The 27,290-nt window shown below is 43.1% G+C and overlaps 1 protein-coding gene across 3 annotated transcripts in view; it reads right to left on the reverse strand.

Annotated features, from left to right (window-relative positions):
* LOC149440833 (uncharacterized) overlaps positions 1–26,828 on the reverse strand; it is a 38,802-nt gene extending 11,974 nt beyond the window's left edge. The window contains exons 1-6 of one of the 3 annotated variants that reach the window (XM_089658066.1): positions 26,501–26,828; positions 12,065–12,239; positions 5,571–5,726; positions 5,307–5,443; positions 2,924–3,063; positions 775–963 (exon numbers count right to left, since the gene is read on the reverse strand). In XM_089658066.1, the coding sequence (XP_089514192.1) occupies positions 775–963; positions 2,924–3,063; positions 5,307–5,443; positions 5,571–5,726; positions 12,065–12,239; positions 26,501–26,510 (807 nt within the window). In that variant the 5' untranslated portion in view covers positions 26,511–26,828. Of the gene's footprint in view, positions 1–774; positions 964–2,923; positions 3,064–5,306; positions 5,444–5,570; positions 5,727–12,064; positions 12,240–17,853; positions 17,919–17,991; positions 18,138–26,500 lie in introns of those variants that run through there. The other 2 variants (XM_089658067.1, XM_089658068.1) reach the window with 2 other exon arrangements.
* Between the last annotated feature and the right edge of the window lie 462 nt (positions 26,829–27,290).

Genomic DNA, 27,290 nt, shown 5'->3' on the forward strand with positions numbered 1-27,290 from the left:
TTTAGATGTTAGAGTAAAATCAGCAGTCTGTGTAAAATATAGGTTACATGAAAAACTGTGTAAATCAGTCAGCTCATGTGCATAATTGAATGATACAGTAGGTTCCTGTGTCCATACAGGGAGTCTGGAGATTCAGCATGGAGCATAGGATTCAACATATACCAGGACATAGACAGACAATCTCAGCATTGGTAATTTGGGATTAGGTCTCTGATTGAACTCCAGGTACAATATTAAAGACCTGTGCTTAGCGAAAAAAGTGAGAGATGGTTACAGGGTCGCACTTGAGGACACTAGAAAGAGCTTAGAAGAGCTGGGACTGACCATTCCATGTTGGCCATGTGCATTGCTAGTTGGATTGGGACTACTGGAATGTGCAGTCTTGTATTGGCTGTGTGCTGCAATCTGGACACTGGGATCTTTGGATGTGGTGCTACCTTGACATGAGCATAGTTAATGCTGGCACTCCTGAATTCCTATTTTGTGATTTGTTGGAACTTTGACCCATGCTTTTTGTATTTATTAACTTCATTTAATTCTCTTCTATCCTATTGTGTGCTAAAACCCCTTCAATAAATGCCCTGTACAACAGGCCCAGTGTGATCTACCTCTATGTGCTCCCTAGCTATGCTCCTAGTTCATACCAGGTGTTATTCCATGAAACCTACTGTACCTTTAAGTGGTGGCCTGTATTTTGTAATAAACACACATTTCAGTGTTTCCGATATAACAAAATCTATTTCAACTGCCTTCAAAATTTAAACCAGGCCTCACCTTAGTGGTTTCCAGCCCTCCAGTGCTCACAAAGCCTTCCCCAAATATCTTTTCATATCTGAGGATTCCTCTTCGGGAATATTGCTGATTATCCAGAAACTGCTGAAATGTCACATAGCCCTGGTGACCATCAGGTTCCCGGGGGACCTTCTGCAGTAGCCAACAGACCTGGTTCTGATTCTTCTTTATCTGTAAACACAGTGTGGGCTTTTAACTTTGTTTACACATAAATGTGATACCCAGAAACAGAGTGGGGTATATATAAAACAGATGCAGCACTTGGAAAAAAAAGCATGAAAAGGGAAGGAAAATTACGTAGGTGGTGTGTGTATAGAGGAGTGTTCTTCAATAAACACCAAACAGTTTAAACATCATAAAGCATGAAAAGTTACAATAGAGGACTCCAACAATAGACAGTATTGAAACAGAAATTCTAACATGTCCTGCAGTACACAGTGAGAGTCATTTATAAAAATGAGTACAATGAACACATTTTTTCACATGAGTATTTTGATGTTTTGCTTTTTTGGGAGGTGTTTGTTGTCTGATGGCGAAACCAGAAAAAACACAGCAGAAACGCATAGAACATGCAAGCACAACATTTTTGATGTGTTTCCATTGAAATCTATAAAAGCAAAAGTGCAACCTGTTGTGTGTAAAAAAAAGTCCCTGACCCTTTGAAAAAACTGGTGGAAAACACACAGATGTGAACATGACCTATAGGAAACCATGTTAAATGGACAGCAGTGCATTTCTGCAAAACTGATAATGCACTGGAAAACACATAGGTGAGAACCAGGCCTTAAAGATGGCCATAAACTGTACGAATTTCAGCTGGTTCCTGAGGAACCAGTCAAAATTTGCTCAGGGGGTGGCCCTATCAATCCCCTCTTGCTCAACAGGCTCCTACAATTGTAAAAAAAAAATTGAAGGAGCTAAAAATTGTCATCTGGATGTCTGTTTCCCCTGCCAGTCATGGTGGTTCCATCCTTTAGACCATACATAAGTACATTTCTCATCAGTGATGTAGGGTTCGTAGAATGGATCCGCAGTGCAATGGGGGACACAGGCATCAGACACTTAAAGGCTAAGTACACCTTTCAGAAAATATTATACCCCTATTTAAGGTGTAACATATAACAGGTTCCAGCTTCACCCAGAGTAGCCCCCCTTAACCCAGTGAAAGTGGGTGGGGGTTCCACTGTCACTTTTAAAATTGGCACGGCTGTGTGGGTGGATGAATAAACTACAAGCTTCCCTTTGCTGGTTTTTTTTGCCTTCCTCTGGATCAACTGTGGGTATAGGATTATAACTTTTTTTTTTTCTATCGTTGAACTGGATGGACTTTTGTCTTTTTTCAGCCAGACTAACAATGTAACTATGTAAAGGTTAACAAAAAGACTAGCAAAGGCTGCATCTCTGGAATAGTGGGAAGGTAGGGAGAAAAGGGCTGCTGAAGAGGCGATTCAAAGAGGCGATTGCAAAAACTCTTTTTTTTGCAGAAGACTTTCAGCTCATTTTTTTTAGGTGACCGACAGGATCGTTGAAGGCAGGTTTTTTCATTTTCATTTATTTATTTATTACAGGTACTTATATAGCGCCATCAATTTACACAGCGCTTTACATATATTGCACATTCATATCAGTCGCTAATCCTCAGTTTGCTCAGTTTGCTTACAATCTAAGGTCCCTAACTCACATTCATACATACACATACTAGGGCCAGTTTAGAGAGAAGCCAATTAACCTTCCAGCATGTCTTTGGAGTGTAGGAGGACACCGGAGTACCCAGGGGAAAACCACACAGGCACAGGGAGAACATGCGAACTCCAGGCAGGTAGTGCCATGGTTGGGATTTTAAAAGTGCAGAGTACAGGTTCACTTTTAGAGTCCTTGATATACTGAAGCAGTGCAACTCTTCTTGTGTGATATCAAATCAATCATCAACATAAAATGTGTGATAATCACAAGACAGAAAATTATTGTTATGCAACATATAGTAAGCACCAATAATTTTCATATTAGTGCAATCCAACATGACAGATGAAAGACTCCCTAAGGCGAAGAGAGGAACAGGCTGCTGTTGATCTTGAAAGTTTCCTGTTAATGATAGGTGTGGCAGAATAAAGTATGTAAAACATCTGCTCACCTTAATATATGTCTGCACAGACTTTGACATCACAATTTCAAAACCATTGTCTCCAGACTTCGAAGTGACTGATGTCAACAGATGGTTATACAGAGCAGGGGTACGATAAACTGTAGGGTTAAATGTTCTTTCAGCATCCCCTGTGAATGAAAAATGTGACACTGATCTTCATACACAGCTCCAAAATAATTTTATTCAACTATTAATATGACCTTAAACCTTTTTAAACCACACCATGCAGTAGTTTCTAAAAGGAGGGAGGCAATGCAAGACATGGATTGTGGTGGCAGCGAGATTTCTACACTATGCAGCAGCCAGCCACACATGGGTCTAATTTCATTACAGTAATACTGTGTAACAGAAAAATATTTAACTAATCTTCAAAATCTAAATTAAAAAAACAATTCAACTGGCTGTCATACAATATTTTTTAACCTCTTCACGCCAACTGTACGCAAATATGCAGCCTCTCAGCGGCTGGGCCTCGAAGCCGAGCGGCTGCATATTTTCGCACCTACTGTAAACAAACTGCGTGCTCCCAGCACGTGTCAGTGTCCCACGGAAAGGTCCCGATCTCTCCTTGCGATCGGGACCTTTCCGATCATGTGACTGCCATGACAGCTAATCACAGCGGTCACATGACCTTAAACCCACCCTGCCTCAGAAACCCCATAAAAGGCCGAGAGGCACCAGCGTGAATGGGGTAACATTTGGCTCACTGCTGGGGGTCTTTATATCACTGTTTGGCCAGCAATGTGATTCATGGGGACTGTAATAACGGTCAACTTAAAGTGTTAGTAAAGGCAAAAATTTTTAAATTAAAATAACAAACATGTTATACTTACCGTATTTTTCGCTCCATAAGACGCACCTGACCATAAGACGCACCTAGGTTTTAGAGGCGGAAAACTAGAAAAATAATATTCTGAACCAATGGACTGCAGACATAGTACAGTAGTACAGGAAATGACCAGAGACTGCGGACATAGTACAGGAGATGACCAGAGACTGTGGACATAGTACGGGAGATGACCAGAGAATGCGGACACAGTACAGGAGATGACCAGAGACTGTGGACATAGTACGGGAGATGACCAGAGACTGCAGACATACTACTGGAGATGACCAGAGACTGCAGACATACTACAGGAGATGACCAGAGACTGCGGACACAGTACAGTAGATGACCAGAGACTGCGGACACAGTACAAGAGATGACCAGAGACTGCAGACACAGTATAGGGGATGACCAGAGACTGCGGACACAGTACAGGGGATGAACAGAGACTGCGGACATACTACATCATATAAAATCCCAACAGGGCCCCTCCACCCAGAATATCAAATGATCTGACACCATACATCAAGGAAAAGGACTACAACTCCCAGCATTTGTCATTTCTAACTTACAGAAGGCAGGCTATAGAAGGCAGGGGGCGCACTGAGCTCCAAGGACAGGCCACCCCAGCAGATAGGACCGGACTGCAGAGCAGGGAACGCACTATGGACACATGCCAGGAGCGGGGAGGAGCTGTAAGGACAGGCCACACCTGCAGACCGGACCAGACTGCAGAGCAGGGAGCGCAGTACATAGAAATGCCAGGATCGGGGAGGAGCTCCAAGGACAGGCCACGCCTGCAGGGCGGACCAGACTGCAGAGCAAGCTGGGTTCGGCAAAGGGACTGCCTGCTATGAAGAGCAGCGGGGACAGCCCGCTGAGAGAGGGGATAAGGTAGGGTGAACTTCAGTGACAGGCTGCAGTGGGATGGGACAGCCGCTGGCCCTAACACGGCAGCGGTGACAGGTGGAGGACTGCTCAGTATTCGCTCCATAAGACGCACAGACATTTTCCCCCATATTTTTTGGGTAAAAAAGTGCGTCTTATGGAGCGAAAAATACGGTACCTGCTCTGTGCAGTGGTATTGCACAGAGTGGCCCAGATCCTCCTCTTCTTAGGTCCGCCACTGGTGATCCTGGCTCTTCCTCTTCTATGTGTGTCCCCATAGCAAGCTGTTTGCTATGGGGACAACCGCTGCGTGCTTGCTTGTTTCCAACCTGTGTGTCTACGGAGCCACGCTTCATAGAGGAAAACAGTGGGACTTAGCCCTGCCCCACCCCACCCCCGTCCTCTTCACTGCACTTGATTGACAGCAGCAAGAGCCAATGACTCCTGCTGTTCGAGTCCCTGTGTGAAGAGGAAGTGAGAGAAGAGATGCAGCCATTGGTCTCTTCTCCCCTCTCTTCCCCTTCACACAGGGAGGGGGGAGTACAAGGAACTTAAAAACGTTTTTTTACCTCAATGCAAGCAATGCATTAAGGTAAATACACGTTTTTAGGTTTAGTATCACTTTAATAGAAATGTATATATCTGTCTAATACCGACCTGACTGAAAGAAACAGGACTCCCTAAAGAAGAGATAACCACCAGGCTTCAGCCATCCCAACATCTTCTGTATCAGTGCCATTAGCTCAGTATCATTCAGATACATGAAGAGCCAATTAGAGAAGATAAAATCATAACTAAAATAAAAGAGAACACAAATCACTATAGTACTCTGCAATTAAACATCTAATAAATTAATTGGATGTCTTATTTTGACAGCAAGTGATATCCCAGTCAATAGGTATCCTAGGGCCCCCGATGTACCTGTTATCAGGAAATTCTAAATGGGTGACATCAGCCTGCAGGAAGGTGATGTTTCCACGGTAACCGTTGTCCTCTCGGTTTTTCTCAAGAAAGTTCTGCATGAAATCCACAGCAGTGACTTGGTTGGCCAGTTTTGCTAGATGGCCAGTAAAACGCCTGTAAAAAAATGTCCAATTAGCAGAGTTATTTTGGAAACCCAGAAACAAATGTGACCAGAAAAAAACTGCTATCATTGAACTGATTTTTGGACGAATCAGATTGTTCTCATTAGCGTTACCTGCTTCACGTGCGACGGGCATTATAAAAAATGACCCGCTGCAGATCTTGTAGTTCAAATGTAGTAAGACTTATTCCACCTTTTCAAAAAAAAAATGATAAATGCACCCACACCGAGTTAAAAAAAATGTGCATTTATTATTTTTTTTTGCATTTGAGAGTGCAATGCATTGCAATTGCAATGAATGATAAGCACAGGCTGCTACAGACTATACAGTACCTCTAGCCACAGGTCCGTACCGAGGTTGGGACCTTTGGTTACTGGGCTGGAGGAAGAATCAGTGAACTACGGGTAGTGATGTCATCACATTGCGATCCAATGAGAATGATGAGTCCCTCTGCAGTGGTGGCAGATGGGAATTGTAGTCTCACAAATCTGTGAATGGACGATACAGTTGTGTGGATAGACAAACCCCCCCCCCCCTCCCATACACAGATGTGCAAAATTTTATATACGACAGGAACCTGAGGGAGAAGAACGTCGATATTCAGTAAGGCTGCTTCCACACTGATCCATTTTTCTTCCGCTTTTATGTTAAAAAATGCGGAAGCAAAGTGTGTGACCATGTATTCCTATGGAACTCTTCATACTGATCCCTTGTGGGTCCAGTGCAAGTCACGCTTGCTGCATTTTTGGTGCGGTAAAAAAAGGCACCTTCTCACTAAAATCGATAAAAACGCTGTAAAAATGCATCAAAAACGCAGGTTTTTGAGTCACACATCATGTTAAAAATGCACTGCAAACACAGTAAAAACATGGCATATGCGTTATTTTGTTCCAATCCATGTGAAAGTAGTCTAAGAGGGATGCAGCCTGGGGGGCTTCATTTTACATCCTAAACATGACACATGTTACATCCTAACACATGGTCAAAAATATGTTCTTTTTAAACTTATTAGGTATTGTTTTACATAATAGTAGTTACATCCTGTCAAGCTACGATCAACAATTTCATGGTAACCTTGTGTATTACTTTATTAACCGCTTGTCCTCCAAAGAATTTATACCCCTTCCTGACCAGGCCACTTTTAGCGATACGGCACTGTTTTACTTTAACTGACAATTATGCGGTCATGCAACGCTGCACCTAAATTCGATTTATATCCTTTTTTCCCACAAATGGAGCTTTCTTTCAGTGGTATTTGATCACCTGTGCGGTTTTTATTTTTTTGTGCTATAAGCAAAAAAGACTGACAATTTTGAGAAAAAAAACAATATCTTTGACTTTTTGCTATTAAACATGCCCAGTAAAAAAATTTTAAAAATCAAATTTCGTCATAAATTTAAGCCAAAATGTATTCTGGTGCATGTCTTTGCTAAAAAAAATCCTAATACACGTAAATTAATTGGTTTACGTTAAAGTTATTGCATCTACAAATGGCGGTATATACAGTATACTGGAATGTATTTAATTATTTTTTAATACTAGTAATGGCGGCAATCAGCGACTTATAGCGGGACTGCGGAGGGCATTCTGACACTGGGGGAGAACTGACTAACTGTCAATAACATCTCCAGTGACACTAATACAGTGATCAGTGCTAATAAAAAGCACTGATACTGTACTAATGACACTGGGCAAGAAGGGGTTAACATCTGGGGCGATCAGTGGTTTACAGTGTAAGCACGCTGCTTTGTATGGCTCTGCTATGCAGAGTCATACAAATCAATGTGTAGGAGCTGACAGGGGAGAGATCTGTATTGTTTACATACAGACCTCTCCCCCGTCAGTGATACTCGGTGATCGCTGGGTGTCGGCAGAGAATCTCAGCCCGGGACCCGGTGACTGACAGCTGAAATACAAAATCACACATATATATATATATATATATATATATATATGTGATTTTTCGCAGCCCTGCCACCCTCTAGCAGTATTTCAGCTATAGGGTGGCGGGCAAGCAGTTAAAGGAAACCTGTACTTAAAGCAGAACTAAACTTCATCTGAACACTACAAAACCAAAAACGCTATTTAATTCATTTTTAATATTCAAAGTAAACTCCCCCATCCAGCCATGTCTCCATGTTTTATTAAGTTGAGAAATCACTTTGAAAAACACCCCCCCCCCCCCCAGCATTTCTGGCCATGGCCATCTTGAGTAAGGGCAGATCATTCATGCTGCAATTACCTAATGAAATCCATCTGCCCTTAGTTCAGGCATGCAGATGCAGGCAGGAGGGTGTGCTTAGCTGAGAAAACCCCTCCTGAAGACTCCTGGGATGTAAGACAACATTTTTCTAGGCCTGGAAACCAGGAAGTAACTAAAGAAATGTAAAAAAAAAGCTTAAACAAGTAAATATGATATACTTTCCTATCTATTTACTAATGCTATTAACATAAGGGTTAAAATAGTCATTGTTGACTGAAAGAGTGAAATTCCACTTTAAAGAAAACGAAGATGCCAAAGCTAATCTGAAATGACTAGCTGCCTGTAGATCAAGAAAGCAAAGTCAGAACTAATGATCTGCATACTGGTTAGACAGAAAATACTACAGCTGCTGGACTAGTATGACAGCCAGGTACAGAGTATTTTTTAAAAGCAGAGGTCAGCACCAGCAACTCCCATACTACCTCAGTACAGGTTTCATCCTTGCTTGAGATACAGAAAGTGAAAGAAAAGTAAAAACCAATACATAAATATTAACAAAATGTATTGCTCTATATCAGGGGTCTCCAGACTTTCTAATCAAAGGGCCAATTTGCGGTCCTTCAGACTTTAGGGGGGCCGGACTGTAGCCAGTGGGAGCAGAAAAGCCCCATCATCAGTTTTAATAGGAGGAGTGTTGATATCAGTGAGAAGTATAATTCCTCATTGATGGTGTCAGTAATGGTGCTCCATCACCAGTGACAGTTGATGAAACAGTGCCCCAAGGGCCAGATAAAGGCCACATCCGGCCCCCGGCCACAGTTTAGAGACCGCTGCTCTATATTTACTTTAGCATCTTTATTTGAATTTGCAAGGTACGTGATTAATGTAAAACTCATTTCCAAAGTTTGTTTCATTGACAACACTGCGAGTTACACAGTTACATAGTTAGTCTGGCTGAAAAAAGACAAAAGTCAATCCAGCTCAACCATAAAAAAAAAAATAAATTATAATCCTATACCCACAGTTGATACAGAGGAAGGCAAAAATACCCTGAAAAGCATGATCCAATTTGCTCCTGCTGGGAAAAAAATTCCTTCCCGATCCCCCCAGAGGTAATCGGATATTCCCTGGATCAACTTTACCTATAAATGTTAGTAACCAGTTATATTCTGTGTATCCAAGAAAGAATCCAGGACTATTTAAAAGCAATCCACTGAGCTGGCCAGAACCATCTCTTGAGGGAGTCTATTCCACATTTTCACAACTCTCACTGTGAAGAAACCTTTCCGTGTTTGGAGATTACATTTCTTTTCCTCCAGACATAAATAGTGCCCCCTTGTCCTCTGTGATGACCTCAGGGTGAATAGCTCTACACCGAGTTCACTATATGAACCACTGATGTATTTATACATGTTGATCATATCCCCCCTTAATCTCCTCTTCTCAAGAGAGAATAAATTCAGTTCCTCTAATCTTTCCTCATAGCTGATCTCCTCCATGCCTCTTATCAGTTTGGTTGCCCTTCTCTGTACTTTCTCCAGTTCCCCAATGTTCTTTTTGTGAATTGGTGCCCAAAACTGAACTGCATATTCCAGATGAGGTATTACTAATGATTTGTACAGGGGTAATATGATATCTCTCATTCCTAGATTGTAAGCTCCAAGGAGCAGGGCCCTCATATCCCTCTTGTATTGAACTGCATTGTTGCTGTATTGTCTCCCGTTATATTGTAAAGCGCTGAGCAAACTGTTGGCACTATATAAATCCTGTATAATAATCATTTAATACAGGAGAGGATTTTTTTTGCTTTAGAATCCGCAGCTTGGCATTGCATGCCATTATTAAGCTTGTGATCTACCAGAACCTTCTCCACCATTGGTTCCCCCAGTTGTACCCCCCTAGTATGTATAATGCATGCACATTCATAGCCCCCAAGTGCATAACCTTACATTTATCAACATTGAATCTCATTTCCCACGTCGTTGCCCAATTAAACAGTGCATTGAGGTCAGCTTGTAAACTGAAGACATCCTGTAAGGACGTTATTCCACTGCACAGCTTGGTGTCATCTGCAAAGACTGAAATGGGATTTTCAATCTCAGACCCTATATCATTTATAAATATATTAAAAAGTAAGGGTCCCAACACTGAACCTTGGGGTACACCACTGACAACCCTAGACCATTCAGAGTATGAATCATTAACCACTGCTCTCTGAATACGATCTTTACGGATTTTTCCAAGCCCATAGACTTTACCAAACACATTAGCCGTGTGTGGAGAACTGTGTCAAACGCTTTTGCAAAATCCAAGTATACCACGTCTACCGCCACCCCTCTGTCCATGGTTTTGCTCACCCCCTCATAAAAAGAAATTAGATTTGTTTGACAACTTCTGTCTTTCATGAATCCATGCTGTTTGTTGTTTAAAATATTTTTTTCCAGCAAGAACTCATCTATGTGGTCTTTTATTAAACTCTCCAGTATCTTCCCAACTATAGAAGTTAAACTAACAGGTCTAAAATTACTTGGTAAAGATTGTTCAAGACAGACTACATATCTGGCAGCTGTGCTGTGGAATAGCCTGGATTTTACAGGAATATACTGACTAATATACTAAGAAAAATCTTCGATGGTTCCTTATAAACAATGTTCCGGGTGCAAGGTCTGAGATCACAGCATACAGGTCACAGCAAACTATCCACTTATAGTTATTTGGCTTTGCTTATACATCTCACCAGACAATACAACAGTATCAATGTCATTGCAATTGCATATTCACACAAACATGAACTGTGCTACTCTTCAAGAAAGTAAGTTTCTATTTTGTGTCTTTAGTACAAAACCAGCAGAAATTTAAAGTATATGTAAACCCTCACCTTGTAAAAGAAACAATGTAGTTTAAATTAGAAATGAAAGTCAAAACATTTGTGTATAGATTTAAAAAAAGCATTATGCTGTTTTTCCCTTTTTTATAAGTGATCGCATTCCCTCTGTTCTCAGCTGAATAAAAGCTTGGGGAGCAGAATCAGATGCCCACTGATCTTCCCAATGAAAGGGTTGGGTGTCAGGACAAGTCTGATCATTGGATGAAAGCACACTGAGTTACCAGTACAGCTAGAGAAATGACCACGCTGTGCTCTCATGCAGGGCCGATGCTTTCACTAGGCAAACTAGGCAGCCGCCTAGGGTGCACTGCCACCTAGGGGCACCTGGGCACAGCACAGGCCAGCACTCTCTCTGTGTGGGACGCCGCCACGTCATGAATGATCCTTCAGCTTAGGGGAGGGGTAGCAGAGGAAAAAAGAAAGTACATAGGAAGATGCAGGGTGTCTTGGGCAAGTGTAGCAGCTGAGCTGCCACTCCTTCCAGTGTTCCTCTCAGACTCAGTCCCTTACTGCAAGCCGGCTGGTGGTTGCTGATCACTGTTGAATTCAAGCCCTTCTCTTTCTGTTCATCAGTGGAGGCAGAGCTGCGCCTGCGGGGGAAGGTAATGTCTGACTCTGATGTCTCGTGTCTGTGTGAGTGTGACATCATCACATGTGCAATGTGTCAGTAAGTGACGTCATCATCACAATCCCACAGCCAGCTCTTCTAGTGCCTGCTGATCTGTGTCAGTGTTGGCGGTGGTGTATTGTGTTGGATCTGTCACTGTGTGGGATCGCTCAGTTCAGGTGTTCTCTGTGTTTATGTGGGCTGGGCTGCCTGCTGTCACAGCGTTTTATCTTCCCCACTGCCTAGGTAATTTCAGCCTGGGATCTGTCAGTGTGGATCCATCATCCTCCATTCACTGCAAATGTCACCCTGCCACTGTCAGCCACAGATGGAAGACAAAGATAGGAATGTATGTATGATAGGAATGAATGTACACGCAGCTTCAGAGGGTGAATAGCTTTGCAAAGCCCTAAGTATATACTGTGGAACAGACACGGAACTGTGGAACAGACACAGAACCTAGAAACTTTAATATTGGTGACAGAGCATCAGGGCATCATGAGGAGCAAAACTGAGTTGATCTGTTGCGTGGTGATGGAACAGGCGTTTGCCAAACACACTGTAAAGATTTAGGATTTGTCTGCAAAGAAGAACATTTAATTCGGTCTACTGAACGCTTTCAGGAACCCTTACCCAATGCCAGCGCCAACTTCCAACACATTCAATCCATCTAAGCAAGGCAACAATGATATGATCTCTGGCTTCTCCTCCTTTGAGAGAATCGCAGCACTTGAATCCAGCATCATCTCTTCCACCGTTGCATCACGTGAGTGTTCCTCCCAAAACTGAGTCATCGTTTGTCTCACTTCTAAGAAGAGAATTGTAACAGGTTAATGAACTGACCAACACAACATTGCACATTTAATGTAGATCAAGGATCTGAACCAGAGGTGGACAACCTGGAAATACAGTGGTCCTCAAAAGCAGACCCTAACATACTATTTCTTATGGAATCTCAGAAATAAAAAGTCATCTAGTAAATCAAGTTCAAGAATCTCTTGTTTTAGGCCCCATTCACACCTGAGCAATTTATAGCTCAAAGCTCCAAAACGTTTGAGGAAAAAAAAATCAATAATCTCAATGGAGATGTTTCACATCTCTACTCCAAGTCGCCTGAAGCCAAACGGCTGAAGTTCAAACAAGTTTGGAGCATTTTTCTGCTCAAATGAAAAAATGGGAAAAAAATAATAATAAAAATAAATAAATACACAAATAAATAAAAATAATCATAAATAAATAAAATAAATGAATAATATGTAACAAATATATAAATAATCTTAGATTGTAAGCTCCGAGGAGCAGAGCCCTCCTAACCCTCTTGTATTGAACTGTATCGTTGTTGTATTGTCTCCTTTATATTGAAAAGCACTGAGCAAACTGTTGGTGCTATATATATCCTGTATAATAATAATAATAATATTAATAAATAATATTGAAATCCTAATCCTAAAAAAAATAAAAAAATTAAACAAATAAATAATAATAATAAAACGTCCTAATCCTAACAAAAAATAAATACAATATTATTATTAATATTATTTGACCTTGCTACTACCGAAGAGGTCACTAAGGTTTTCTCAGAAGCCCGTCTCACTACCTGCCCCCTGGATCCTGTCCCCTCACAACTACTACAGTCACCCTCTTCTTCCATCCTATGCTCCCTCACTCACATCTTCAATCTTTCCCTCTCTACTGGTGCGTTCCCCTCCCCTCTAAAGCACGCGCACATCACTCCCATACTTAACCACCTCCCGTTCGCCATATAGTGTAATGACGGGTGCAAGGTGGTTCTCTCATTCTGGGAGGATGTCATATGATGTCCTCCCATTCTCGGCGCGCAGCACCGCGATCGGCAGTGCGCTGTGTCCCTCGGACACAGCAGATCACCGATCTACGAAAAGAGCCGAAGATGTTGGCTCGGTCATGTGATCAGCTGTGTCCAATCACAGCTGATCAGATGTACACAGGAAAATGCCGGTTATTGGCATTTCTTTCCTCACGAGCCGTCACACTGACAGCTCGAGAGGAGGGGAGAGCCGGTAATCGGCATTCCGCGGAGGGGACATGTACACTGATCATCAGGGCACTGATGATCAGTGTGGCCCCAGAAGTGCCATCTGTCAGTGTCCGACAGTGCCAGCTGTCAGTGCTGAACAGTGCCACGTGCCAGTGCCCATCAGTGCCACATCAATGCCACATATCAGTGCCCATCTGAGCTGCCTTTCAGGGTCACCCATCAGTGCCAGTCAGTGCCACCTATCAATGCCAATCAGTGCCACCTATCAGTGCTGCCCGTCAGTGCCGCTTATCAGTGCCCGTCAGTGCTGCCTATCAGTGCCCGTCAGTGCCGCCTATCAGTGCCAGTCAGTGCCACCTAACAGTGCTAGTCAGTGCCGCCTATCAGTGCCATATATCAGTACTGCCTTTCAGTGCCCATCAGTGATGCCTGTCAATGCCCATCAGTGCCACCTACCAGTGCCTCCTCATCAGTGCCACCTATCAGTGTCCATCAGTGCAGCCTATCAGTGCCCATCACTGCAGCCTCATTAGCGCACATCAGTGAAGGAGAAAAATCACTTATTTACAACATTTTATACCAAAAACTAAGAAAAAACTTTTTTTTTCAAAATTTTCAATAGTTTTTGGTTTGTTTAAGAAAAAAAAAAAACCTAGAGGTGATTAAATACCACCAAAAGAAAGTTCTATCTGTCACAAAAAAAATGATAAAAATTCAATACGGGTACAGTGTTGCATGACCGCGCAATTGTCATTCAAAGTGTGACAGCACTGAGAGCTGGAAATTGGCCTGGGCAGGAAGGGGCTATAAGTGCCCTGTAGGCTAGTGGTTAAAAAGCCCTCCCTGGACCCCACCAACCTGAACAACTTAAGACCCATCTCCCTGCTGCCATTTACCTCTAAACTCCTAGAACGCCTAGTCTACAATCGCCTGAGCTCCCACCTCACCGACAACAACCTTCTTGACCCTTTACATTCTGGCTTTCGCTCACTACACTCCACTGAAACTGCCCTACTGAAACTCACTAATGATTTACTAACAGCTAAAACCAATGGCCACTACTCTGTACTCTTACTACTTGACCTCTCTGTGGCTTTTGATATGGTTGACCATCCCCTCCTCCTCAAAAAACTCCACTCTCTTGGCCTCCGCTCTCTCCTGGTTCTCCTCCTACCTATCGCAGCGCTCCTTCAGCGTTACCTATAATGCTGCCTCCTCCTCTTCACTCCCTCTTTCTATAGGGGTCCCTCAAGGTTCTGTCCTTGGACCCTTTCTCTTCTCCATCTACACCTTCTCCCTTGGTCACTTGATAAACTCCCATGGCTTTAAGTACCATCTCTATGCTGATGACACACAAATCTATCTTTCTACCCCTCACCTCACCCCTTCAGTCTCCTCTCGCATTACTAACCTACTAAGTGACATATTGGCATGGATGTCACTTCACTTCCTCAAACTCAATCTTTCCAAAACTGAGCTCTTAGTATTCCCCCCAGCCCATGCTCCTTCCCCTGACTTCTCCATCAAGATCAATAACACAATCATCAGTCCCTCCCCTCATGCCAGGGTACTAGGTGTAATCCTAGACTCCCATCTGTCCTTTCAGACCCAAATCCAATCGCTCTCCAAATCTTGTAGACTTCACCTCCGCAACATCTCCAAGATACGGCCGTTCTTAACCTCGGAAACCACTAAGCAACTTATTCACTCCCTGGTTATCTCTCGCCTTGACTATTGCAACTCCCTCCTCATTGGCCTACCGAATCGCAAGCTATCCCCTCTTCAGTCTATCATGAACGCTGCTGCCAGACTTATTCACCTTACTAACTGTTCTGTATCTGCCACCCCTCTCTGCCAATCCCTCCACTGGCTTCCCATTGCCCAACGGATAAAATTCAAAACATTAACAATAACGTATAAAGCCATTTATAACTCTGCCCCAAATTACATCAACGATCTTGTCTCCAAATATCACCCAAACCGTCCTCTCTGCTCCTTGCAAGACCTCCTGCTCTCTATCTCCCTTGTCTCCTCCTCCCATGCTCGTCTCCAGGACTTTTGCAGAGCTTCCCCCATCCTCTGGAACTCTCTACCCCAATTTTTCAGACTATCGCCTACTCTGATAACTTTTAGGCGATCTCTGAAAACTCATCTCTTCAAGGAAGCCTATCCTGCCCTCAGTTAATAATGGAATCTTCTACTCTTCCAACCAGTCCATTCCCCACAGTTACTACCTTTTGTACCACTAGCCCCTCCCTCCTAGATTGTAAGCTCCAAGGAGCAGGGCCCTCCTTTCCCTCTTGTATTGAACTGTATTGTTGCTGTATTGTCTCCCATTATATTGTAAAGCGCTGAGCAAACTGTTGGCGCTATATAAATCCTGTATAATAATAATAATTATTATTAATAATAATACATTATTAAGTTATTTAATATATTTTAGGGTTGGGAATTAAGGTTAGGGGTTATGTATTATTTATTTATTATTACATATTATTCAATTATTTTATTTATTATTTATTTATGATTTTTAGTTATTTGTGTATTTATTCTATTTATGTTACATTCATTTGTTCAATTTTTTTTATTATCACCCCAACCATAACAAAATTTAAAAACATAAATAATAATAAGAAAATAAATAAAATATTAACCCCAACACCTAACCCTAAACTTAACCCCTAACCCCTTATACAAACCCTAACCCCTAATCCTAACCCTAGCGCTAACCCCTTACCCTAACAAAAAAAATTATAATGAATTATATTAAAAAACTGATGGAAAAGCTAAAAAAGCAACAAATGGTGCAACAGATTACTTTTTTTCTCTACTGACCAATAAAGAAATGCCAAAGGGCAAAAACTCTTAAAATCACTGCATGAAAACATGCAAAAAAGCACGAAAAATGCTCAAAGACGCTGTGCTTAAGTGTGAATCCAGCCTCAGGGGGGACACATACATGGGGTTACAAAGTTGAATTGGCAGTTCTCAGTTTAGGGAGGGCTGGAAATGACTGTCTAAAATCTGCCACCTAACACCTACTGTATGTAAGACCTATTATGACCTCTGGTTACATAAGTAGACAAACAAATGGCATTTGTTCAGCCTAACCTTTATATCCCATATGTAAAAATACTCCCACGGCCCAAGGCCTTGTCCCGGAAATGGTATGTATGCTGATGCCTAACCCTAAATATTAGGGGAGGTGCATCCAAAACCAATGCACTATTAAAGCCCAAAGAAAAGGATCTAGCACCTCAAAGGCTTATCAGCAGTATAAATATAATTTACTAAGGACGTAAAAAGTGTAAACAACACGTATCATATCATTATACAATTATTATTATTATTATACAGTATTTATAAAGCGCCAATAGTTCGCTCAGCGCTGTACATTACAAAGGGGGACAGAACATGTGACAGAACAATACCAATACAATGTGATACACGAGGGGTTCGAGGGCCCTGCTCTTTCGAGCTTACAATCTAGGAGGGAGGGGATGGTGGCACAGGAGGAGATAGCTGTGGGGGATGGAGTGGTGGGAAGAGTGGAGGAGGTCGGCAAGTTAGCAGGGGGTGGGGTAGGCTTCCCTGAAGAGATGGGTTTTCAGGGTGCGCCTAAAGGAGAGGAGAGTAGGTGATAATCTGATGGGTTGGGGAAGGGAGTTCCAGTGGATGGGTGACACCCTGGAGAAGTCCTGGAGGCGGGCATGGGAGGAGGAGACCAGGGAACTAGAGAGAAGGAGGTCTTGTGAGGAGCGGAGTGTGCGTGCTGGGCGGTACTTGGATATTAGGTCAGTGATGTAGTTCGGGGCAGTATGGTGGACAGCTTTGTACGTCACCGTTAGGATTTTGAATTTGATCCGTTGCGCAATCGGAAGCCAGTGGAGGGATTGGCAGAGGGGGGTGGCGGAGACAGAGCGGTTGGAAAGGTGAATGAGTCTGGCAATGCACATACCCTGTTCCTATCCACCCCTCGCTGCACTTTATCCCCCACCAATCTCTCCCTCTCCAGTCCCACACAACCCCAACCCTCCCTCCCAGGGCAACCCCAGCACCCCCACAAGCCACCCCCCCAATCCCCGAACCAGAGCACCAAAAGGCTACCCCCCACCCCTCCCTATAAACCCTACAGTCCCCCTATCCTGTAAGAGTGGAAATAGATCCCCCAGAAGTCCCTCTGATGCAGCGCCTGGAACTGTATGTGGTAAGTGAGGACATATATAGTTCCGGCTGTGTGGAAAGGTTCCAAATGTTGACGCTGAGTATCATATCACAGCAAGAGGGGAGAGCAACAAAAGGGCAACCTCAGTTCCTCCAAGTGTATATAATGCAGGTTGTAGTTATTGAAGGAAGGCCACTAAGCTCTATGTCCATATACATATACATAGTCCATATACAAAACCTTCAAGCTGGTCATCTGACAGGCACACACCAGGTCCAGACTACCAATGACGGGGAGCTGATTGACTCTGATTGCCTAAAAGCCACAATGTATAAACTTGTACCAGCACAATGAAAGGGTGTAATGAAACAATCTCACCATGTGAGGGCAGCAGAGGTCCATACAAGCGTTCTCAATAGCTGGATATTACAGTGTCCATCAGTAGTAATGTCCATGTAGAAGTCCAAGACAGCATATGCTCGGCACATGACTGCACATGCTCACAGACTGGACTAGAGAGCCAGCGTGCACTCCTGCATCTCCAGGGGATCACACGAAGAACGAGGACGTGATCCTTTCCGCCTACATCTTTCGCTCCTCCCACTGACTAGGGCTTCTTCAGGACATAGATCCTTTCCACACAGCCAGACTTATACACAGTTAGGTCCATATATATTTGGACACAGGCAGAATTTTAGTTTTTTTCAGGTATTTACCAAAACATATTGAAGCTATAGCTATATAATGGATATGGGCTGAAAGTGCACACTCTCCAAATTGGAGGAAGGATTTAGGAATTACAGCTCTTAAGAGTAGCCATCCCACCTTTTTCAAAGGACCAAAAGTAATTGGACAATTGAATCAAAAGCTGTTTCATGGCCAGGTGTGGGCTACTCCTTGTTATTTATTCATCAATTAAGCAGGTAAAAGGTCTGGAGTTTATTAAAAGTGTGGTATTTGCATTTGCAATCTATTGCTGTGAACCTACATTATGCGTTCAAAGGAGCTGTCCATGCAAGTGAAACAGGCCATTGTAAGGCTTCAAAAACTAAACAAACCCATCAGAGAGATAGCAGCAATATTAGGAGTGGCCAAATCAACACTTTGGTACATTCTGGGGAAAGAAAAACACGCTGGTGAGCTCAGCAACATAAAAAGGCATGGCCATCCACGGAAGGCAACAGTGGTGGATGATCGCAGGATCCTCTCTATGGTAAAAAAAAAACCCATTCACAACATCCAGACAAGTGATGGACACTCTCCAGGAGGTGGGAGTATCATTGTCAAAGTCTACAATCGAGAAAAGACTTCACGAGAGCAAATACAGAGGGTTCACCACAAGGTGCAAACCATTCATACACTTGAAGAATAGAAAAGCCAGATTAGACTTGGCCAAAAAACATCTAAAAAAAAAGCCAGACCAGTTCTGGAAAAGCATTCTTTGGATGGATGAAACTAAGATTAATCTGTACCAGAATGACGGGAAGAAAATAGTGTGGAGAAGGCTTGAAACAGCTCATGATCCAAAGCACACAATGTCATCTGTAAAACATGGTGGAGGCAGTGTGATGGCATGGGCATGCATGGCTTCCAGTGGCACTGAGTCATTGGTGTTTATTGATGAAGTGACAGAAGACAGAAGCAGCCGGATGAATTCTGCAGTGTTTAGAGATATACTGTCAGCCCAGAGTCAGCCAAATGCAGCAAAGTTGATTGGATGGCTCTTCACAGTACAGATGGACAATGATCCAAAACACACTGCAAAAGCAACCCAGGATGTTTTGAAGGAAAAGAAGTGGAATATTCTGCAATGGCTGAGTCAATCACCCGTATCTCAACCTAATTGATAATGCATTTCACTTGCTGAAGGCAAAACTAAAGGCAGAAAGTCCCACAAACAAAGAACAACTGAAGACAGCTGCAGTTAAAGCCTGGCAAAGCATCAGAAAGGAGGAAACCCAGTCTTTGGTAATGTCCATGGGTTCCAGACTTCAGGCAGTCATTGCCAGTAAAGGATTCTCAACAAAATATTAAAAATGAAAATTTTATTTATGATTATACTCATTTGTCCAATTACTTTTGGTCCCTTGAAAAAGGGGGGGGATGGCTTCTCTTAACAGCTGTAATTCCTAAACCCTTCCTCCAATTTGGATGTACATACCCTCAAATTAAACCTGAGAGTGTGCACTTTCAGCCCATATCCATTATATAACTATAGTTTGAATATGTTTTGGTCAATACCTGAAAAAAACGAATTTTGTGCCTGTGTCCAAATATATATGGACCTAACTGTAGGTCCTCACTTACCACATACAGTTCTAGGAGCTGTATCAGAGGGACTTCTTGGGGATCTATTTCCACTCTCACAGGTTAGGGGGACTTTAGGGATTATCGGGAGGGGTGGGGGGGTAGCCTTTTGGTGCTCTGGTTTGGGGATTGGGGGGTGGCTTGTGGGGGTGCTGGGGTTGCCCTGGAAGGGAGGGTTGGGGTTGTCTGGGACTGGGGTCGGGGAGATTGGTTGGGGGGGTGGAGTGTTGGAAGGGGTGGACAGGAACAGGGTAAATGCATTGTATGATGATATGATACGTGTTATATACACTTTTTACGTCCTTAACCACTTGCCCCCCTGAGGATTTACCCCCCTTCCTGACCAGGCCATTTATTGCATTACGGCGCTGCATTACTGTAACTGACAATTGCGCGGTCATGCAACGCTGCACCCAAATGAAACTTTTATCCTTCTTTCCTCACAAATTGAGCTTTCTTTCGGTGGTATTTGATCGATTGTACATTTTTCATTTTTTGCAATATAAAAAAAAAAATACCAACAATTTTGAGGAAAAAAACTAGATTTTTGACTTTTTTGCTATTAAACATATCCAGTAAAAAATGTAAAAAATCTAAGTTCATCATAAATTTAAGCCAAAATGTATTCTGCTACATGTCTTTGCTAAAAAAAATCCCAATACGTGTAAACTAATTGATTTACGTGACGGTTATAGTATTTACAAATGGCGGTATATATACTGAGCTTTTTTTCTTTCCTTTTAAATATTTTTGTCGGTGACTTATAGCAGGACTGCGACGGGCATTCTGACACTGGGGGGAAATTACTTGGTGTCACTGACATCCCCAGTGACACCAACACAGTGATCAGTGCTAAAAAAAGCACTGACACTGTACTAATGGCACTGGGCAGAAAGGGGTTAACATGATGGGCGATCAAAGGGTTAACTGTGTGCTGTTTCACTATGTCCTGTATCCATGTGCTTCACTGTAATCACACTGCTTTGGATGGCTGTGCTGTGCACAGCCATCCAAAGCAGTGTGCACGAGCCAACAGGGAGGAGAACTGTTTTGTTTACAAACAGTTCTCCTCCCCGTCTGAGATCCTCGGAAATCACCAGGCACGGTGAGTAATCACCGGCAGGGACACGGTGATTGACAGACGGCTGCAATTGGCGGCGTGGATATGGCGTGTGCCCCCTACCGGGAAATGCAAAATCACGTGTATATACATGTGATTTTGCGCATCTGTGCTGTCCTGTAGCAGTATTTCTGCTATAGGGCGGTCAGGAAGTCGTTAATAAATTATGTTTATACTGCTGGTTAGCCTTTCAGGTGCTATATCCTTTTCTTTGTTTTTTTCTGTAGTAACCTTGATTACCACCACATGAGTAGACAGTCTACAAAGCTCTCTTCACTATGGGATTGTTCACTCTATCTCTCGCTGAGCTACTGATCAGCATAGATGAGCATCGGCTCAATGTGGAAAACAGTTGCTCACAGCACAGTGCTGGTTAGGGTAGGTTACATTGCAGTGCATAGAAGTGTAGGCACGCTGAAAATTTACACACCAAACGTTGCAAATCGCTGCAGCGCATATAGTAGAGTGTCATTACCAATAACATTTTAGCAATGTATAGCACCGCCCCTCATAGCTCCTATACAAGGTAGCATGTTGGCTGATTTAACCCTTTTATGGCCACCATTGTATCCCTTATCCAGCCTACAGGAGTGTGTGTAAATCTGGTAAATTGGCTGTCACACTCACATCATCTGGTGGCTGTGCTACCACCCAATTGCTTCCACACACCCCCGCCCCCCCCCCAAGTGCCTGTCCCCACCATAGTTACTGAGCTCCCCGTGCCCATCAGCATACCCAGGACTGGCATGATGAGTGCTGAGAGTTAAAGGGGAAGGAGATCAGTGACTGTCTGTTCGCTGATCTCCCCTCTCCCTGCTAATGACCTAGAAGCAATGTGTAATACCTCATTTCTGGATCCTGGGGGTCACTTTCCCCAGCCGGTATGGCCAGATAAGAAGCTAAAACCCGATACACACTATAAGGTTTTTTTAATTCAATCCAGCGGGTTGAACCTGACAGATAAGCATACCAACACAAGTGATGTTGGTGTGGCAATCTCCCCCGCTGTGCTACTGTATTCTGATAGGGGGACCCCCCCACCCACCCATTGGCTGCGAGTGCTGATCGCATGTTGGTTTTCCAGCATGTCCCTTGGAGAAAAGTCGGCGTTAAGCTGGCCATACATGGGTCGATTTCCAAAAGAATTTTCTTACAAAAATCTTTTCTAAGAATTTTCGTTCGAATTTCACACCATTAGTGGGCCACAGCAACAGCTAATTTTCGAGCGACCATCGAATTTGAGTTATCAGACTTGTTGGAAATTTTTTTAAAAACTAACTAATTTCTAATCGATGATGGGAGAATCGTGCGAGAAATGTAATTGAAAAAGAAATAAGCCTGAGCTGTGACCTGGAAAGAAAATTCTTGACCACGTAAATTCTTTTCTGCAGCAACATAAAGTGAAATTGAAGGCACCATCGGATTACAAGACGCACAAAATTTCCGATTTTCTAAAGAAAATGCATTCGGAATCCGACCCATGTATGGCCTGCATTAGACTGGCTTCTGTTGGACAGACCGCTGTACACACTAACAAGACTGATTTCAGAAAGTATGGGGGTTATTTACTAAAACTGGAGCACTCAGAATCTGATGCAGCTCTGTATAGTAACCAATCAGCTTCTAACCTCAGTTTGTTCAATTAGGCTTGGCAAAAAAACCTGGAAGCTGATTGGTTTCTATGCAGAGCTAAAACAGATTTCGCACCATGCAGTTTTAGTAAATAAGCCCCTCTGTACCCATAGTAAAGGGGTTGTAAACCCTTACATATACCCAGTGAAGCGATTGGCCTCAGGTGATACGCCAAAACAAATCCTCCAACATAAGTTGTACCTGTTTATCTGCAGCATCTCTTCTCTGCAGCCATTCTAAGTCAAGAATTTATACAGCTTGTCTGAGCTTCCAAAAAGCAGGATGCGTGGAGCTGAAGTTACACTCTACAGAGCTCAGTGACAGGGAAGGGACACCCCCCCCCCCCCTTCACACAGCATTTAGGAACAGAGCTGAGGCTGTCAATCACAGGTTGTGTGCTGGAGCTCCCTTCCCTGTCACCATTTTTCTCTTGGTGTCAGGAAAACTTGTCAGAAGTGATTCATGCTGATAGCAGAGGAAACAGGCAGCAGACAGAAATGACACACTGGATTTAGACAAGCACACACTATGGAGGGATATTCTCTGTTCATATTTCATGTCACAATTACTTTGATGGAGCACGATCTGCTCTCCATTCGCTTCATTGGAAGGCAGGTGAAACATAAAAGGTCTTTTATACCAAACATAACTTGTCACCAAAAAAAAAAATCACATCACAATCACTTTTTTGGCCACTATGTGATGAAAAATAAAGTTTGATGAAAAAAAAAAGTACAAAGTGTCCATTTAAAAGCCGCTGCCATTCGCACACCATAGTGATTCTCACCAGTGGCTGCCCATGTGTGGCTAAGGGCTCATTTCTATTTGCAATTGGGGAGGGCGGTGAAACCACACCGCATTTTTAGGGGCAGAAATTATATCGCCTGAATGGAGTCACGCTGCAACTGCACACAACAGCAATACAACTCCTCATTGCCTGTCAAATGCTCTCTGAAGAGCAATCCAACAGTGGATCACTCTTCAGAGAGCAAAGCAGGCACTACTGAGCCCTAACTGTGTTCAGTCTAAATGTCACACATACCTTACTAAGCTTCATTATGAAATATCCGGACTCTTTTACATATCTGAGCAATTGCTTCAAATGATAACCAACTATAGTGAGCCCAGCTCAGAATGTATAGGCAAGCCTTCTCTCAATGCCATAAGGTATCAACGATCTCTATAAAACTAGACAATTACAACTGTTAAGCTAGCCATACACTAAACAATCAGATTGTACGATCGCCTTTAGATCTACCAAAACTGAAAACAGACCTAAACCTCCAATTCAGTTTCTATCAAATCAGGAAATCCCTTGCCCCACATAGCTGATCTAATGATGGCCATACATGCACTAATCTGATTGAACAATTCTTCACATAATTGGATCTATGAAGCATCAAAAAGCCACTGTAATCAGTCGATTTCAATCAATATCAGGCAAAACCAGTAAATTCAACTGAAATTAATCTGATCGGTCCGGACAGAAAATCTGATTACGGGAAAGTAGATAATTTGATATGATTGCATTGAACAACCTTTTTGATCTTCCAATCGTATTTCTGATTGGACAGTTATTTTATAAAAAATACAATTGTATGTAACATTGTTCTGTGTATGGCCGTCATAAAGGAGATTGTACTGTCAGATTGTATGGCCAGCTATAGGCTACATTCAGATGGTTGCTTAGGGGCATACAGCGGAATCGTGAGGTTGGGATGACAGGTGTATGAGAACAGCCATGGCCAGGAAGACTGTAGAAAGTAATGACAGGCTGACAGGAGGAGCGGCTGTTCCCATGTATCCATACATCCAGTGGTCAGGGACAGATGAGACCCCGGAGGAAGAAACAGGAAACATTTCACCATGATCTGTACAACGGATCTGATTTCCAAACCCAAAAAAGTGTCACGTTTACCAAATTAGAGGACATCTAGAAGTCCTGCAAATGTTCAATTGTCATAAAATAAATTGTCTGTTGCAGATCAAATCGTTTACATCACTAAAGCTGGTTACACACTACACAATCAGATTGTACAATCTCCTTTGAGCTGGTCATACACACTTTGATAAATGATAAAAGTTTATTTTTCAATCAAACACTTCTGATAGGAATTATCGAGTTATAGCAGACAATATATATGTAAAGTGCTGCATAAATTGATGGCGCTATATAAGTACCTGTAATAAATAAATAACTTGTTTGATCGATATGTCACACACAGGGATATGGATAAGATCAGAATTTAATGGTAAATCATCAATTGCATCTGTTTCCACCATGTAATCTCATCTGAACGATCAAAATGTGATCATATTCTGGAAGAGAATATCTTGGTTCTGCCAATCAATGCAAAACAATGAATAATTCTCTACCTTGGCTGATCAACTCAGTTTGACTGAATCCAATCTGGCTATTTGATTATTTGTAGATTCGATCATTTGGATTAAATCACACATTGATCAGATAACAACATCAACAAATGTAGAGCCACCATGAGATCTACCAATAACTATGTAGTACCTATGTAGTACCAAGGATCAGCCTGACTAGATACAAGCTGAATCGATTGAATCTGTTTGTCTTCATATTGCATAGTTTTGATAAAAACTAAATAAAATTGTACAGAGATTGTACAATCAGATTGTACAGTGTATAGCCAGTGTAATAGGGTAACATATATAGAGAGAGAAATATCACAGGATCATACACAGCGTAAAGGACACAGATGAGCCTCTGACCAATGACAGATAAGTAGAGCAGATATACCGTTACTCCTGCCCAGCAGCTAAGTTCATACATTAGGAGATCTTTACAAAGGAAACAAGATAAAGGAAACAGTACAGCCCATAGATCCCATCATGGATGACAACACCAGCTCCATTGCAAATGAAATCATCAGCCCCATCACAGGTGACATCATCAGCCCTATCAGAGTTGACATCACCATCCCGCCGCAAGTGACATCATCTGCCCCATCACAGGTAACATCACCATTTCATCACAGATGACATCATCAATCCCATCACAGATGACATCACCAGCCCCATGACAGGTGACATCACCATCCCATCACAGATGACATCATCAGCCCCATCACAGGTAACATCACCATCCCATCACAGGCGGCATCATCAATCCCATCACAGATGACATCATCATCCCACCACAGGTGACATCATCTGCCCCATCACAGGTAACATCACCATCCCATCACAGGTGACATCATCTGCCCCATCACAGGTAACATCACCATCCCGTCACAGGTGGCATCATCAATCCCATCGCAGGTGACATCATCAATCCCATCGCAGGTGACATCATCAGTCCCATCACAGGTGACATCATCAGCCCCATCGCAGGTGACATCACCATCCCACCACAGGTGATATCACCATCCCATCAAAGGTGGAATCATCACCCCCATCACAGGTGACATCACCATCCCATCACAGGTGACATCACCCCATCACAGATGACATCACCATTCCATTACTGGTGACATCATCAGCCTCATCACAGGTGCCATCATCAGTCCCATCGCAGGTGACATCACCATCCCATCACAGGTGACATCATCAGCCTTATCACAGATGACATCATCAGTCCCATCGCAGATGACATCACCATCCCATCACAGGTGACATCATCAGCCTTATCACAGGTGACATCATCAGTCCCATTGCGTGACATCACCATCCCATCGCAGGTGACATCATCATCCCCATCACATCTGGCATCATCCCAACGCAGGTGACTTCATCAGTCCCATGGTATGACTGTCACCTGTCCATCACGACCCCCCCCCCCATACTCTGATCACTCACCATTCGCCATGGATGCTGCTGCACTTTATGACGTCGCACGTGAGAATCTGTGAACTTTCCCTCTCACTATAACACAGCTCTCTATATACCTCTATGTATATATATTACTATCACACTATATCACAGAACAGCAGAACAGCACTGATGTCCCCGAGTCTATCCTATGACAGTGTGAATGGCCACCCTGGTCCGGCTGAAGCTCCTGCTGTATCTGTTACATCTCCTTCCCCGAGGCCTCATTCAAGCGACTATCGGAGGAGAGGAGAAACTCCGAGCCGGCTATATATACAGAGAACGTGGACCACCTCTCTCCAGACACAGCCGCCGCCACGTGACGTCACGGGCAGCGCACACGCTGCTAAGCGGGCTCCGCCTCTCTAGGTAATGATTGGCGGCGAGGAGCTCAGAAGGCGGTGAGAAGCCAATGAGACAATGGCTGGGCGGAGTTATGCAGAAAGATTCTATAGCTAGAGGGGTCATTAGGTTTCGCAGGGAGGGGGCGTGTACTATAGAGTAGGAGTTGGCAGCGTGCCAGAGTGAGGGGCCCCGGTGTCAGCGCAATACTGAAGTCATAGAGGAGCCACCGAGATCTCATCCACCTGAGCTCTGTGCTACATCACTGTCATCATTATTATACAGGATTTATATAGCGCCGTCAGTCTGCTCTGCGCTTTACAACACTGATGACTGTATTCTATATTGTAGAGTTTTTAATGAAGTGACACGAAGCTCTGGGTTAACCACTTAGACACCAGGGAAAGATTTCCATTTTCTGCACACACCTAAAAAT

Source organism: Staurois parvus, unplaced genomic scaffold, assembly GCF_062004578.1.
Source record: "Staurois parvus isolate SC_StPar_1 unplaced genomic scaffold, SC_StPar_1.0 ptg001051l, whole genome shotgun sequence".
NCBI lineage: Eukaryota > Metazoa > Chordata > Amphibia > Anura > Ranidae > Staurois > Staurois parvus.